General features: G+C 40.6%; 2 protein-coding genes across 3 annotated transcripts; one reads left to right on the top strand and one right to left on the bottom strand.

The window, feature by feature from the left end:
• Positions 1-1,236: 1,236 nt before the first annotated feature.
• wdr83os (WD repeat domain 83 opposite strand) lies at positions 1,237-3,899 on the bottom strand. The gene is made up of 5 exons (XM_018740816.1): positions 3,839-3,899; positions 3,395-3,550; positions 2,917-3,022; positions 2,611-2,708; positions 1,237-1,524 (listed from the first exon to the last, which is right to left on the bottom strand). Exons 2-5 carry the CDS (start codon positions 3,442-3,444, stop codon positions 1,458-1,460), a joined length of 321 nt encoding a protein of 106 aa, XP_018596332.1. The 5' UTR covers positions 3,445-3,550; positions 3,839-3,899; the 3' UTR covers positions 1,237-1,457.
• Positions 3,900-4,020: 121 nt separating this feature from the next.
• Positions 4,021-14,757, top strand: wdr83 (WD repeat domain containing 83). Of its 2 annotated transcripts, XM_018740813.2 has the most exons (9): positions 4,021-4,365; positions 4,481-4,601; positions 6,988-7,093; positions 7,511-7,559; positions 7,675-7,801; positions 8,578-8,645; positions 8,729-8,837; positions 10,053-10,167; positions 14,189-14,757. In XM_018740813.2, exons 1-9 carry the CDS (start codon positions 4,263-4,265, stop codon positions 14,330-14,332), a joined length of 942 nt encoding a protein of 313 aa, XP_018596329.2. In that variant the 5' UTR covers positions 4,021-4,262; the 3' UTR covers positions 14,333-14,757. The 2 variants fall into 2 exon arrangements, with proteins under 2 accessions (XP_018596329.2, XP_018596330.2); XM_018740814.2 differs by lacking the exon at positions 10,053-10,167.
• Positions 14,758-15,714: the final 957 nt, after the last annotated feature.

The following is a 15,714-nucleotide window of genomic DNA, read 5'->3' as shown; positions in this document are numbered from 1 at the left end:
CATAGTGCACAATATAATGAAAAAATTCAAGGTATCTGGTCAGATTTTGGTGCGTAAAGTGTAAAGCCAAAAACCACTTCTAAACGTGCGTGATCTCCAATCCCTGAGAAGTCACCATCTTAAAAACCCTCATGCATCTGTAATGGTATCATGACAGACTCAGAAATAGTGCGGTAAACTTTTGTCAGTCACCACCATTTGCTGTTGCATCCACAGATGCAAGTTCAGACTTTACTATGCAAAGCAGAAGCCATACATCAACACAGCCCAGAAGTACCACTGACTTCTCTGGGCTTGGTCTCACCGGAGATGGACAGTAGCACAGTGGAATCGTGTTTTCTGGTTTGATGAGTCAACATTTCAAATAGTTTTTGGAAAAAACAGCCATCGTCCTCTGAGAAAAAAGGCCATTCAACCTGTTACAAGTGACATGGTATGGGGTGTGTCAGTGTCCATGGCATGGTTATCTTGCACATCTGTGAGGGCACCATTAATGCAGAAAGATATGGACAAATTCTGGAGCAACATATACTGCTATCGAGACGCCATCTTTACCCAGGAATTCCCTGCATTTTCCAGCAGGACGACTTCAAACCGCATTCTGCCCAGATTACAAGTGCATGGCTGTGTATGCAGAGAGTGTGGGCACTAGATCGGTTTGCCTGCAGTCCTGACCTGTCTCTGATTGAGGATGTGGCGCATTGTGAAACGCAAAACCAACCACTTGCTTTGCAAGCTTTGAAGACTTGAACACTGTAACTGAACCTTGGCTAACTCAGTAATTACAAAGCATGGGAACCACTTAAAAACAATCACATTTAACTAGGATCTTAAAATAACTGAGCACCAAGATTATAATTTAGTTAATGTTATAGGAAACCAGTACAGAGTCACAAACACTGAGAGAGCAATTAACTTAAGGAATATAATGCTATATTTATGTGCACAGATGTCATTCATCAAATTGACATACAGGTGCCTTTAATTCTGATAACAACAAAAGCTAACAAATATTCATTTAAGTACTAGAATATCTTCCCTTTGCAACCTAACCACCAATAGTAATACACCTACTCATTGAGCAAGAACATTAAGAGGCGACAGTTAGTTATGAGCTTTTACCCATACTGTCATGTATCCAGAGACTGGTTAAGGTTTACTCATGTAAGCAAACAAGGAGTGAGATATAATGGAAAACAATGAATATACAACAAAAGGACTTCAATCACCTTTTTTTATTTTAACATATCAAATTCCAGGGCTGAAAGAAATGTATACGAAACAGTTTGCTTAAGACAAAGAACAAAAAGTATAAATGTATACTGATTGTGCTGCTCCTTCTGAAACCTTGCTCTGCTATGCAACAGATGGGGTGGGCAGATCAGCTGTGTGTCATTCTGCCAGTATCTGAGTCTGGCTCTCATCCTTCTCTGAGCCTTTTGGAGGCTTGGCGGGTGCTACCACGGTGGTGACATTGGCTGGGGGTTCTGGAGGTATGACATCACTACTGCTGAGATGGACAACCTGGTTGGGGTGGATGACAGCACATACATTTCTCAGAAGATAAAGTAAGATTAGCCATAGAAATATTAACATAATAAATCTGCTTATCACAGTATACAGTTCAGTAACTACATGTTGTTCCAATGTAACATTTTCTCCCACCCATACAATTGAAAACACTTAAGTAAATAAATGAAAGGGAGAGAGGCATACTTATGTATGGGAAAGATAGAGCATTAAAATAAAAATTAAAAACACTGGATGGAGAACAAGTCGAGAAAGAAGTTCAGGTAAGATTAATGACAGACAGTGTCACAGGTCAAGGTGGCACAAATGTGAATAGATACAGAGGACGATAGTGAGGTTTAGACAGAGGAAAATATGTCCCAACACAATAAGTACATGATGACACCAAAGCTTATACACTTCCAACAGGCCAAATTTATTCATATAGCAAATTTGTTAGAAAAATGAAACAATTTAGCCAGAACAGGACATTTACACTGACATTTATTCACTTTGCTGATGCTTTTCTCCAAAGCAACTTACAATACAATTTATTGGGCTTGGGTCTTTGTTATTGCATTTATGACATCTGTGCTTTTTAAAAAGGCCAGCATAAAGTTTGAAGATTATCATTTTGAACAGAGCGGTTCAGGGTTGGGGTTTGAGCGCACAGACTGCCCACAGGCAAACTAGGACCATTTACAATTATTCACTCAGCAGACGCTTTTCTCCAAAGCGACTTACAATGGGTACTATGTAACGTTACTAACCCACACACCTTATTCACCAAGGTGATTTACACTGCTAGATACACTACTTACAATGGGTCACTCATCCATACATCAGTGAAACACACTCTCTCTGTGTCACTCACACACTACAGGGGAACCTGAACAGCATGTCTTTGGACTGTGGGAGGAAACCAGAGCACCCAGTGGAAACCCATGCAGACACAGGGAGAAGATGCAAACTCCACACAGACTGAGAGGGGATCGAACCCACGCTCTCTCACACCACCCAGGCGCTGTGAGGCAGCAGCGCTACTCACTGTGCTGCCCAACCAGAATCAAACAGAAGCGGGGGAAGGACAGATATGCTCACATGAAGCTGCTCATCATTTGCTTGGTGTCCTCGGAGCTGCGGCTGTTGGCAAAGCTGATGAACGAGCAGTAAACTGCAATCCACGCGCACCACTTCAACTGGAAGACAAGTTTCTCTGTCAGCTGGTGATAACATACATACTTATAATGTTAGCTGCAACACCAGAGTACAGCTGGGCTGTATTTCTACTAGGAAGAGTATTGTGAGATCATACAAAGACAAGATAAATTTCACAATGATTCTTTCTTAGCTTCCTACTAAACTGAAAACAGACACAGAAATGTAAGAAAATGTAATGCATATTACCTTCAGCATCAGGCCACACATGCTGAAGATCATGCCCAGCAGATTCATATAATCAGGGGTGGGGTCCTCCAAAGTGGGATTTGTGTCTGTGCTTGGAGGTTTGTACCTGAAAGCAGTAAAAATTAAACCCAAATTTTAAATGAAACCAGTCGACAGTTTGAAAATGTAACTGTGACTCCTCCTGGAAAAAAATAACACTTTCTTTTTTTTATTATTATTATTCAGATTCAGTACTCACCACATATTTCAATAATTCTAGAGCAGAAATATAACTGTCATACGGCGGAGGACGCGCTTCATGTGAAAAAAACATATATCATCATGCTTAACAAGATAGCACACTAGTCTCTGTAATCTTCTTAAATCTGCTTGCTAACGTTAGTAACGCCGGTTAAGATCAGCTCACTGATCTGGAAATTTTCCGCCTTTTAAAAACAAATAATGCATCAGTCGCACAGATTTTTCCCAGTCTACTCACCTAAGAATCTTGTTTTGTCTCCTTGGGTCTGCCATACTATTTGAAAACATCTTACGATCGCGAAAACAGGAAACTATGAGGTGAACATCGTCGATCAAGAACTAAGTTCCTTGGTAGCTACTTCCGGTGGTCAAATAGAACAAATCAGATTTCAAACTAAAAGTCCCACACAGGGGAAGGGAAAAAAAACTGCATAAGTATTAATTTAAATTAAAAAAAAAAAAAAAATCACACAGCACTTTCCCCCGTAATTTCTACTGAAGTCCAAATCAATGATTCTATAATTACAATAATTCAATTTATTTACATTGGGTTATACCTTCATATAATTTATACATGATCAACATACAAATAGGAGAAAAACTAGTTCGTTAGGAAAGCTAAATTCAAAGATAACAGCAAATTCAAAATAATTTTTAAAAAGTCAACATAGTCAACATAGACCTTTTGGTTTCACAAAGCATCCTAGGCCTAGCATTTCGGTCATCGTTTTAAGCAGAGTCAGTAAACATCTTAATTGAAAACTGCAATGAAAGTTATGTTAGTACAAGATAACATTCTTGCAGAATGGAAACGAATATTTTGAAATACGAGTCCCGAAATCCGGAACAGACCTTGAAATCATTTCCGGGAGAGGGGTGACATTTTTGTGACTCGAGAAATAGTCGAACGGGTTTGTCCGTAACGTTTGCCGGTCAGAGTAACTTCACTTTTCAGTTAATTGGCCAATAGGAAGCGTTTTATTTAAGAAAAATACTACTTTTGGGGTTTATTTTTCCAGCATCGGGTTACAGTGAAGATTGTGGGCTCAGTTCGTAGAGGATTTTGTCTTGTCAGAGTCCTCTGTCGCTGTGCTCCGTCGGGGAGGATGGCTTTTCCCCAGCCGCGAACGCAGCCACCTCAGCTTACCCAGCACCTGTTGCGGACAGTGGATTGCCAACAGGGAGCTGTCAGAGCTGTTCGGTTTAACGGTGAGACACACTGACTGAGTCTCTCGTCATCCGGCGACTCGACGACTCGATTCCAGATCGCTAGCATTCTGCATTGCTGCATTATCGCTGTCTTTTCTCACTGTTTCCCACCCAGCCGATGGCAACTACATGCTTTCGTGTGGCAGTGACAAGACCCTTCGCCTGTGGAGTGTGAGTCGGGGGACTCTGCTGAAGACGTACAGTGGCCATGGCTATGAGGTTCTGGACGCTGATGGGTGAGTGGATCAATTGTGTGATATGCTGCAGTCTGGGCGGCACAGCCCGTCAGTTTGAATCATGAATGTTCTCTCCGTGTTCATGTTTTCCTTCCACAGGCCTAAGCTTGTGTTAGGGTGAACTGGTGCCTCTCAGTTGAGTGTGTGTGTGTGTGTGTGTGTGTGTGTGAGATGTACTGGCAATCTGTGTTTCAGGGGATAGGCTCCAGACTATTACAAATCTGCATTAGATAAGCAGTGAGTGAGAGAGAAGCTTGTCAACCCTTTGGAATTTTCTACATTTCTGCATGAATAGCTCTGAAACTGTCATCTGAACTTCAACTAAGTCATAATAATAATAACAAACGAGACACCCAAACATCTGCTTTGCTATATCTTTATTGGAAAAAAAAGTGGTTTCAAGAATCAGTTCAGTTTATTTTTTATAGAGCGCTCTTCTCATGCAGTGACACAGAGTGCTTGAACACAGGCATAGTGCAAAGAAACAAGTGCATCAAAGAAAGAAGACAATTCAGTCAGAATCATCCAGAATCCAACCTTCAGAATCAGGTTATTGATGGAAAAAGTATGTAAACCCTTATATTTATCAACTAAAGGTGATAACTGTGATAAAACTACATAGAGTTCATTGGAAGTCGCTTTGGAGAAAAGCATCTGCTAAATAGATGTAAATATGAAGGAATTTCCTTTATTGTCAATAACCTCAACCAAGTTCTTTCTGTACTTCCTGAGCAGACCTTGGGAGTGATTAGGAGGTATTTAGCCCATTCCTAAAGCTGTTTCAATTCATGTACACCAGTGTTCAAAAATTTCAAATCACCCAGAAATGTTCATGTTTTTGAAAGAATTGGTATTAAATCAAGGTACCATTAAACTGGTTTAAATATACAGCCAGGACATCATCAACATTATTACTAATGTTGCAAATTACTATTACTGCTTGAAATTTTCTGGTTTATAATTTATTATTTACAAATGATTGCAAAGCCCAATTTTCAGCAGACATTACTCGGGTGTCCTAATAGTAAACCCATGGTAATAGTCCTAAGGGTAGAGAAACCTTTGTCATTGTGTTATCACAGCTTTGGTTCAAGAGGTACTGTCATTCCTGAAGTTAATTTGTGGGTTCAAAAATGGCAAAACAGCTTTCTACACATGTCAGTCTATTGTTTTGTAAAATGAAGGTTATTCCATGCATCACATTGCCAAGAAACTGAAGATATATTAGAAAGTTGTCCAGTACTGTCTTGGGAGAAGAGGTCAAACTGGGTCTAACCAGGATAGAAAAACAAGTGTAAGGCCCAGATGCAGAACTGCACAAGCAGATAAGTACATCAGAGTCTGCAGTTTGAGAAGCAGATGCCTTACAGGACCCCAGTTGGCTGCTTCCTTAAATAGTATAGGCCAAATACCATCTGCAGCAGGGAAAAGACAACTTTGGGATGCTGGCCTCAGAGGCAGAATTTCAGAGAAAAAGCCATATCTGAAAATGACAAATAAAAGTTAAAATGAGTGAAAGAACAGACATGGGATGGTGGGTGGATGCATGGACGGATCTATTGTACGTTTACACAGGGAACACACTAGAGCAGTGATCAGTAAATAAGTCTTCCATGTCCCAGTTACTATGGTCTGTTTGGCTTTGAATGAATCTAAAAATAAATGCAAAATGTTTTGCAACCTTTTCACCATAAACCAGATAACCACCAGCTCAGAAAACACAAAACGCTGCTTACAGTAAGGACAACTGTGTACAACTGAACACTTCACAGTTTTTAGGCTTAACTTTATGTATGATTAAGTCATGCAGAGATAAGTACAACTCTGACTTAAAAGTCAGCTTTCTGTATACTGTACTTCACTGATACTGTAATGAATTAATGCAAATGTGGAAAAACAACATAGAACAACAGTCAGAATCTTGAAACTCTGTAAACAATATATTTGGTACTGTTAAGCGGTGTTGTTGACAGCATTGGAATTTTTAGAAAAGAGAATAAAACTGAATAAAAGGAAAAACACTAAACATTTGGTGCTTAGTGTTCACTCAGGCATAAACCATTCAGACACTTAGCATTTTTGTCTGTGTGTGGAAACCACCGATCTTTCTTTAGGATAATCTGTGTACTCCAGTTCTTTGTTTCCTGGTTATATTTTGTATGCTTTGCACATTTGTATATTTACAGTTGGTTGCATGGTGATTAGAGCTACTGCCTTTAGACTCAAAGGCTTGAATCCCACATCCAGCTGTAGTACGCTTGAGCAAGGTACTTACCCTAACTTGCTCCAGTAAAAACTACCCAGCTGTCTAAATGGGTAAATAATTGTAAGTAGCTTAACACTGTCATATAAATAAAATTTATTGCTTTTTCTGTCTCATTTGCAGCTCCTTTGACAACAGTCAGATCTGTTCCTGCAGCTCTGATAAGACCGTGATACTGTGGGATGTTACAACAGGCCAGGTCACCCGGAAACTGCGGGGCCATGCCGGGGTGGGAACCCTTGAATCTTTCAGCCTTTTGCTCCATGTCTATGTTCAGCATATCTTTACAAACATACACAGTAGTCCAACAAGTGCATGGCACTCAAGGGGGAGGGAACACCAGACACCTGCATGTAGTTACTAGGCTTCTTTGATACTTGGACCTGGTTACAAGTTCATACTCAGAAGGGCCAACTGACAAACAGAATGTTTTTCCAGGACTATGCTCCTGTTCTGTCTTAATGCAAATAAGCAAGGCATTTCAGTTCATCAAACCAGATGCCAAGTGTCAGCCTGTGTGACTGACACTTGGCATTTGACATCAATTTGGGAAATATCACAAAATGTTTAAACTCTGTGTCTGTTTGTTGTGTACTTCCACTAGAATGTGAAGACTTCACAAGTAAACTCTGTTTTTCATTTGTAGAAGGTAAACAGTGTGCAGTTCAATGAAGATGCTACAGTGATTATTTCTGGTGAGCACTACTATTCTAGACATTCCCTGTATGAAACTCATATTGTGTGATGTATTTCATGCACCTTCAGTTTAGTGTTGTCATACTATCTGGAGTATGTATATTTCCTGTCCAGGATCCATAGATTGCTCAGTAAGGTGTTGGGACATACGCTTCAGAAGGCCTGACCCTATACAGATTTTGGATGAGGCACAGGACAGCGTGAGCAGTGTTAAAGTATCAGAGCATGAGCTACTCACAGGGTAGGTATTGAGCACTGTGACGGTTCACTAACACCTTCTGTTAACTGTGGAAATAACAGTAATTATAATTCTAAAGCCATAAACTGTTTTATGTTTTTGAAGGTACTATCATTGCCCGATTAACTCTTTGCTGTCGACAACAGCGCAATTTTTGTGAGTCGTGGTTGCCAGTGCTCATTTAGGGGCTGCATTCATAAGTAAATAAATCTGTGACTGAAACCTATGGCCTGGTGTCATTATTATTGACCTCATGTCAATTATTTTGAAATATTTTAGATGTTTTATTCATTTTACCACAGTGGTAAAGTGGTAAATGAGCGGTGCTCATTTTTAATGTGTTGTTTCAACAGAACTATACTGAGTTAAGTATAAATTCATTTCCAAAAAGTTTGACTGAACCATTACCGGAAAAAGGACTTCATAGGACAAGGCATGTCCTCCAGTCACACAATTAGTTGAGCATTGTTTCAGTCTCTAACACTGAAGACAGTGTGGTAGACTTAACAGTAATTTTCAGACATTGCTATATATTACAAAGAAGTTGATGTTTGAATGAATGAAGGTTGAGGAATTATGAAAAATAAAATTGAAATATTAGCATGTGCGGTTTTGTTTTAGGTCCTGCCACACTGAACGCTGGTTCACATTGCTTTAAATTCATGTATAAATAACCTAGAAATTGATTCTTCAGACCATGCATTATACTAATTGTGTACTGGCATGTAGAAGAAAAAACGTGGAGCATTGTTCGCACTTCCTGTTTTCCTCACAAATAGCTCAGTGGATGGCCGAGTGAGGCGTTACGATCTTCGGATGGGGCAGCTTCACGTGGACTTCATCAATAGTGGGTACATGCAGTTCTTCTGTGTGTTTTGCATTTGCCTGGTTTTAACTGAAGGTGTAACTATTAATTATTAATTAATACAGGCCCTATCACATGTGTGTGCTTCAGCCAGGATGGTCAGTGCACACTGAGCTCCAGCCTGGATGGTACCATCCGCCTGTTGGATAAGAATACAGGCGAAATGCTGGGAGAGTGAGTGGACCGTTAAAGCATGGTAGAATATAGTAATGGTAGTACATTTTTTTAAAATTTGTATGCAGTACAGATGTGACCAAAAGTATTGGTACTCCTGCATTTCATTCAAGTAATGCACCATTCTTCCTGAAAAATGTTGAAATTGAAAGTTCATGCATTTCTTTAGACTGCAGCAGAACAAAAAAAGCTGTGAAAAAGTAAATAAAATAACTGAATTCTTGCTTTTTCTACAAATCAAAAATGGCCTGAACAATATTATTGATACCCTTTAAAAATTTTAAGAAATAATTGTATTGTAGTGGTACTTCAAGCAGACTGTTGTTTTTTAGTAAGTATCACAGGAACTGTATCTTCCATCTTTCAATCACTAACTCTGCCAGTTTTAAATGGAGAAAATTACTCCCTGCCGTTTTGTGTCACTGTGTAAACATGACATGGAGAAGTGAAAGTATGGAGTTGTCTGATGAGGTTAGAGAGAAGGTAATAACCTAGCATGGTCAATGTAAAGCCTGCAAGATCATCACCTAAGAGCTTGATGTTCCTGTCAGCACTGTAGCCACATTTATCAACAACTTAGTCCATGGGTCTGTTGCCATTATCCCTGGATATAGCTGGGAAAACTGACCCAACATTGAACAGAAACATTGTTTGAATAATGGAGAAAAACCAAGGAAAGATTCATACAGATCCAAGCTGACCTTCAAACTGAAATGCAAAGAAGTGTAGAAATCTCATTCAGAGCTACAGGAAGTGCTTGTTTGCCTGCAGTTATTGTCTCCAAAGACTATCAAGAAGTGTTAGGTTAAGGGTCCCAATATTTTTGTCCATGCCATTTTCATTCATTTTATTTAAAATATGTTGAGTGATAAAAGCAAAGTTTCACTTCTAATAAATGAAAAATGGTGGCTACTAAGTACTTTTCAGTTTCAGCTTAGCTCAGAGAAAATTGTGAATTTCCTTGACAAGGGGTGCACCCTGAATGGGACACCAGTCCATCACAGGGTAGCCACACCCACCCACCCAGCAATTTAGGCACCAGTTCACCTGAACGGTGTGTGTTTGGACTGTGTAAGGAACCTGGAGCACACCCATGCAGAGATGGGAGAACATGTAAACTCCACACAGACAGTGCTACTCTGTGTGCTACTGTGCCACCCTTTAAAGAGAACATTTTCCAATTTGTTTTTATTTCAATTGTAATTTTAACTGCAGGTATACTGGCCACAAGAATAACAGCTATAAACTGGACTGTTGTCTGTCTAACAAAGACACCCATGTGCTGAGCTGCTCTGAAGATGGTCATGTGTACTGCTGGGACCTGGTAGAGGTGAGATAAGATGGGGAACCTGAAGATTTAGTGTGGTAGAAAAAACAGAAGAAGGGAGGGAAGAACTGGGAGTAGGTTGCAAAGCAAATAGTATACATTAGAAAATAATTTTTGTCTTTAACAATACACACATCTTACAATAGGGGTGCCTAATTTTGATCCTGAATCGCCTCTACCCATATGTTTTTTTTTTTTTTTTTTTAAAAAAAAAAAAAAAAAAAAAAAAACCTTTGCTTTCAGACCAGCCTGAATTCTTTGTGACATGAATTCAACAAGGTGCTGGAAACATTCCTTAGAGATTCTGATTCATGTTGACATGATTACATCGTGTACTTGCTGAAGATTTGTCAGCTGCTCCTTCATGCTGCAAATCTCCGGTTCTACCACGTCCCAAAAGTGCTCTATTGGATTCCAATATGGTGATATGGTGGCCATTAAAGTACATAGAACTCATTATTGTGGTCATGGAAACAGTTTGAGATTACCTGTGTTATGTAACATGCTTCATTATCCTGCTGAAAATAGCCATTAGAACTTAGTTAAATTTTGGCAATAAAAGGATGCACATGGTCAGCAAAAATACTCAAAAATATTGTGGGCTGTGGCATTCAAATGGTCTTGGATTGGTATTAGGGTGCCCAGTGTGTGCCAAGAAGCCATTCCCCACACCATTATACCATCAGCAGCTTGAACTGTTGACACAAGTAAGGTTGGGTTAGGGGGTTCATGTTGTTTATGTTGAATTCTGACTGTAACATCTGTATGTTTCAGCAGAAATCAAGCTTCATCAGACCAGGCAAAGTTTTTTCCTGTCTTTAACTGTTCAGTTTCGATGAACCTGTGCCTACTGTAGCCTTGGATTCCTGTTTTTAGCTGACAGGAGTGGAACCCGATGTGGTCTTCTGCTGTTTTAGCCCATTCACCTCAAGGATCAACATCTTGTGCATTCAGAAATTCTTCTCAGAGTGGTCATTTGAGTTACTATAGCCTTCCTGTCAGCTTGAACCAGTCTGGCCATTCTTCTCTAACCACTCAGTAAGGTGTTCCTGCCCACAGAACTGCTGCTCACTGGATTTTTTTTTTGTTTTTCGCACCATTCTGTGTAAACTCTGCAGACTGTTGTACAAGAAATTCCTAGGACATCAGCAGTTTCAGAATCACTCAAACCACCCCATTTGGCACCCAGTCATTTAGATCACATTTTTCCCTATTCTGATGATTGACCTGACTATTGAAGGTCTTGACCTGTGTCTGCATAATTTTAGAATCAGAATCAGAATGAGCTTTATTGCCAAGTGTGTTCACACATACAAGGAATTTGTCTTGGTGACAGAAACTTCTACAGCACAGACAGAATGACAGTGACAAGACACAGATGGAGAAGATAGAATATGTGAATAAAGGATAAAAAATATATAAAAATATAAAGTACACAATATACAAAAAATAGTCACTAGACATATGTATGTACAGGTATGTTATATACAATTTCCAGGTGAATGTGAGTAAGACATATGATAAATAGATATAATTATAAATATAAATAGCATTGTGTATTGCACTGGTTTACTCTCTAGGGGGGATTTAGCTGTTCATGAGGTAGATGGCCTGAGGAAAGAAACTTTTCTTGTGTCTGGCTGTCCTGGTGCTCAGTGCTCTGTAGCGCCGGCCAGATGGCAAAGGTTTGAAGAGGAAGTGGCCTGAATGTGAGGGGTCTAGAATGATTTTGCTAGCCCTTTTACTGACTCTGGCCAAGTGCAATTCTTGGAGAGCTGGGGGGGTATGCCGATGATTCTTCCAGCAGTCCGAACTATCTGCTGTAATCTTCTGATGTCTGATTTCGTAGCTGAGCCGAACCAGACAGTTATAGAAGTGCAGAGGACAGACTCGATGACTGCAGAGTAGAACTGCATCAGTAGCTCCTGTGGCAGGTTGAACTTCCTCAGCTGGCAAAGGAAGTACAAACTCTGCTGGGCCTTCTTCACAATGAAGTCTATGTGGAACTCCCACTTTAGGTCCTGTGAGATGGTAGTGCCCAGCAACCTGAATGACTCCACTGTTGCCACAGTGCTGTTCATGATGGTGAGTGGGGATAATGCTGAGGTGTTTCTACTAAAGTCCACAATCATCTCCAATGTTTTGAGCGTGTTCAGCTCCAGGTTGTTGTGACTGCACCAGACAGCCAGCACTTGGACCTCCTGTCTGTAAGCAGACTCGTCACAATCCCGGATGAGGCCAGTGAGTGTGGTGTTGCCTGCAAACTTCAGGAGCTTGACAGAGGGGTCTTTTGCAGTGCAGTCGTTGGTGTACAGGGAGAAGAGCAGTGGGGAGAGCACACATCCCTGGGGGGGCACCAGTACTGATCGTGCGAGTATTGGATGAACATTTTCCCAGCCTCACTGCTGCCTGTCTGTCAGGAAGTTGGTGATCCACCAACAGACGGAGGTGGGCACGGAGAGTTGGGTTAATTTGGACAGGAGGTGTGGGATGATGGTGTTGAAGGCCGAACTGAAGTCCACGAACAGAATCCTCATACAAGTTCCTGGTTTGTCCAGATGTTGCAGGATGTAGTGCAGTCCCTGCTGCATCATCCACAGACCTGTTTGCTCGATAAGCAAACTGCAGGGAGTCCAGCAAGGGTCCAGTGATGTCCTTCAGGTAGGCCAACACCAGTCTTTCAAATGACTTCATGACCACAGATGTTAAGGCGACAGGTCTGTAGTCATTAAGTCCTGTGATTTTGGGTTTCTTCGGAATGGGGATGATGATGGAGCATTTGAAGCAGGAAGGAACTTCGCACAGCTCCAGTGATCTGTTGAAGATCTTTCTGAAAATAGGGGCCAGCTGGTCAGCACAGGTTTTCAGGCAGGCTGGTGAGACACTGTCTGGGCCTGGTGCTTTCCTTGTCTTCTGTTTGCGGAAGACCCAACACACCTCCTCTTCACAGATCAAAAGTGCAGGAGGGGGGAAGGTGGGGGTTACTGGAAGTGTTAATCAATGCATGGAGAAAGGGTCAGAATGGATGTGGGGTGTGAGACAGGGTTTTTCAAACTTGTAATAAAACTCATTCAAATCGTTGGCCAGTTGTTGAGTTGACGCGGTGCTGGGGGGATGGTGTCTTGGAATTGATGATGTCTTTCAGGCCTTTCCACACTGATGCAGGGTCGTTGGCTGAAAACTGTTTCTTCAGCTTTTCAGAGTAGTTTCTCTTAGCCACTCTGATTTTTACATACATTTATTCATTGAGCTGATGCTTTTCTCCACAGTGACATACATCTCAACAAAAATACAAATTTGTGCATTACATTAGGAGAAAGAGAGACATAGTTGCAGATGTGATTCTTAAGTAAACCTAGTTTGTTTCTTTTCACTTTATACACTGATATTCATCACACAAGTAGGTGCATAAAATGCAGATAGACAAATCCTGATCACCTTCCTACAATTTTTTAAAAAATTTTTAAAAAGGTACACAAACATTTACGTACAACACAGGAGTAGCAGCTTTGTAAAGGTTTATCTAGGCATGATAATATAGTTACAGTGCATGAACATTTATGCCATACATGAGCCTGAGTGCTCACGAGTGAAGTGAATCCGGAAAAGGTAAGTTTTCAGACCCTTCTTGAATGTAGACAGAGTTTCAGCAGTTCTGAGAGAGAGGGGGAAGTCACTACACCACAACGGAGCCAGAACTGAGAACCTCCACACTTTACTTTTCGTGCATGGAACCACCAAGCGAGCAGAAGTAGATGAGCAAATCGATCTGGTTAGGGTGTAGCAGTTGATCAACAGCTAAACTGTTGATTTTAAACTGCTACTATATGATTTGCTGATTTTGTAATTGCATAAACAAGCAGGCCTTCCTAATAGTGTCCAGTGAGTGTGTACTGAATTCATTTTTTACCATCTGCTAGTTTTGTGCATTTATTATATGTACATAAAGTGTAAGTCACTGAAGTGTCATCTTAGTTAAATTTAATCATAAAAATGTCTTTTTTAATCCCTCTGTCACTTTTAGGGTTCTTTGTCATGTAAGTTGCCAGTGGGGAAAGCAGTTGTGCAGTCACTGTCCTTCCATCCGTCACAGCCCCACCTCCTCACAGCCATCGAGGGACGTGTACAGGTGTGGGGAGCGGAGCCACAAGATACAGATGCACAGTGATTGCTATAAGAGTTATGATGTTTAATAGATCTTTGCAGGTTGTAAAAAAACCTTTTCTTTGTTTTATATCTACTTTCTAAAAACATATTCATAGTTCTTGTATTTTTTTAGTTGTGTGAAAGAAAATATTTTGCCATAATAAACTGAAATACTGAACACTGGAATGCATTTTGTGGGCTGTGTGGTATACAGAAAACAATGCAAATTAGACAAAAGAAACAGATCCCTAAACACCCTCTATTTACAGTATTTCTCAATATATTGTATTTCATCTTGGTTGAAAAAAACAAAGCATACTACCTTTCTGTGCATCACCATAAGCTAAGCTTTCATTAATATAAGGGGTAAATGCCATTAAGATAAAGTCTACTCTTGGCGACCACTCGTGTTTTTCACCGAAGGGACGGTTATAGAAGCAGTTTATGGAAATATGCCCTTTGTTTTTATTGTATTGTTCTCTGAGATGTGTATGACTTTGGAGAAGAGCATCTGCTAAATGAATAAATTTTATTAAGCTGACGCTTTTATCCAAAGTAACTTACGACTTAAGCTACTTACAATTATTTATCCATTTGTACAGCTGGGTAATTTTTTTTTTTTACTGGGTCAGTTTAAGATAGGTACCTTGCTCAAGGGCCTCATCCTAAATGACCTTTACGCTGAAAACCAATGCTGTGTACACCATGAAGGACAACAGAGTGAGAGGTTCCACGTGTAGACAAGGCTGTGTGATCTCACCTGTACTTTTCTTCGTGGTCATCAACTGGGTGATGAGCTACAGAGGATAGATGAAGTGGTGGGGACGGACCACCTGGCTAAAAGACTGCAACTCTGCCTGATTTAGCGCTTCTCTCACACACCCACAAGCACATCCAAGAAAAGATGGACGAAGTTAACCAGACAGCCAGATGCTGGGCTCAGGATCCACCCTAACAAGTCCAAACTAATGAAGCTGAGGACAGTAAACAACAAGAAAATGATCATCAGTGGAGTAGAGCTAGAAGAAGTAAAGGACTTTATATCCTGGCAGCTACACCTCAACTGATAGCAACATCGAGAAGGAAATTTCTTAAAGGATCACTCCAGCAGTGCAAGCTTACAACTGTCTTCACATCTTTGCTGCGGACCAGGATCAAACTGAAGATCTATAGGTCAAATGTGCACTCAGTTCTGTTTCGAGGACCAACAAAAAGACTGACAGCAGGGTCAGAGGTTTTGAAGGTCAATGCCTTAGGTGTATTCTCAGAGTTCGCTGGGACTAACACATGAGCAACAGAGACGTGAACAGGCGCACCAGTATCAACAACATCACTGTGGAAGTGAAGCAGAGATGTTGGAGATGGCTGGGCCACATGCTGGGCATGAATGAATTCAGACACCCA

This window comes from Scleropages formosus, chromosome 20, assembly GCF_900964775.1.
Source record: "Scleropages formosus chromosome 20, fSclFor1.1, whole genome shotgun sequence".
NCBI lineage: Eukaryota > Metazoa > Chordata > Actinopteri > Osteoglossiformes > Osteoglossidae > Scleropages > Scleropages formosus.
This window is presented reverse-complemented; position numbering and strand designations above follow the sequence as displayed.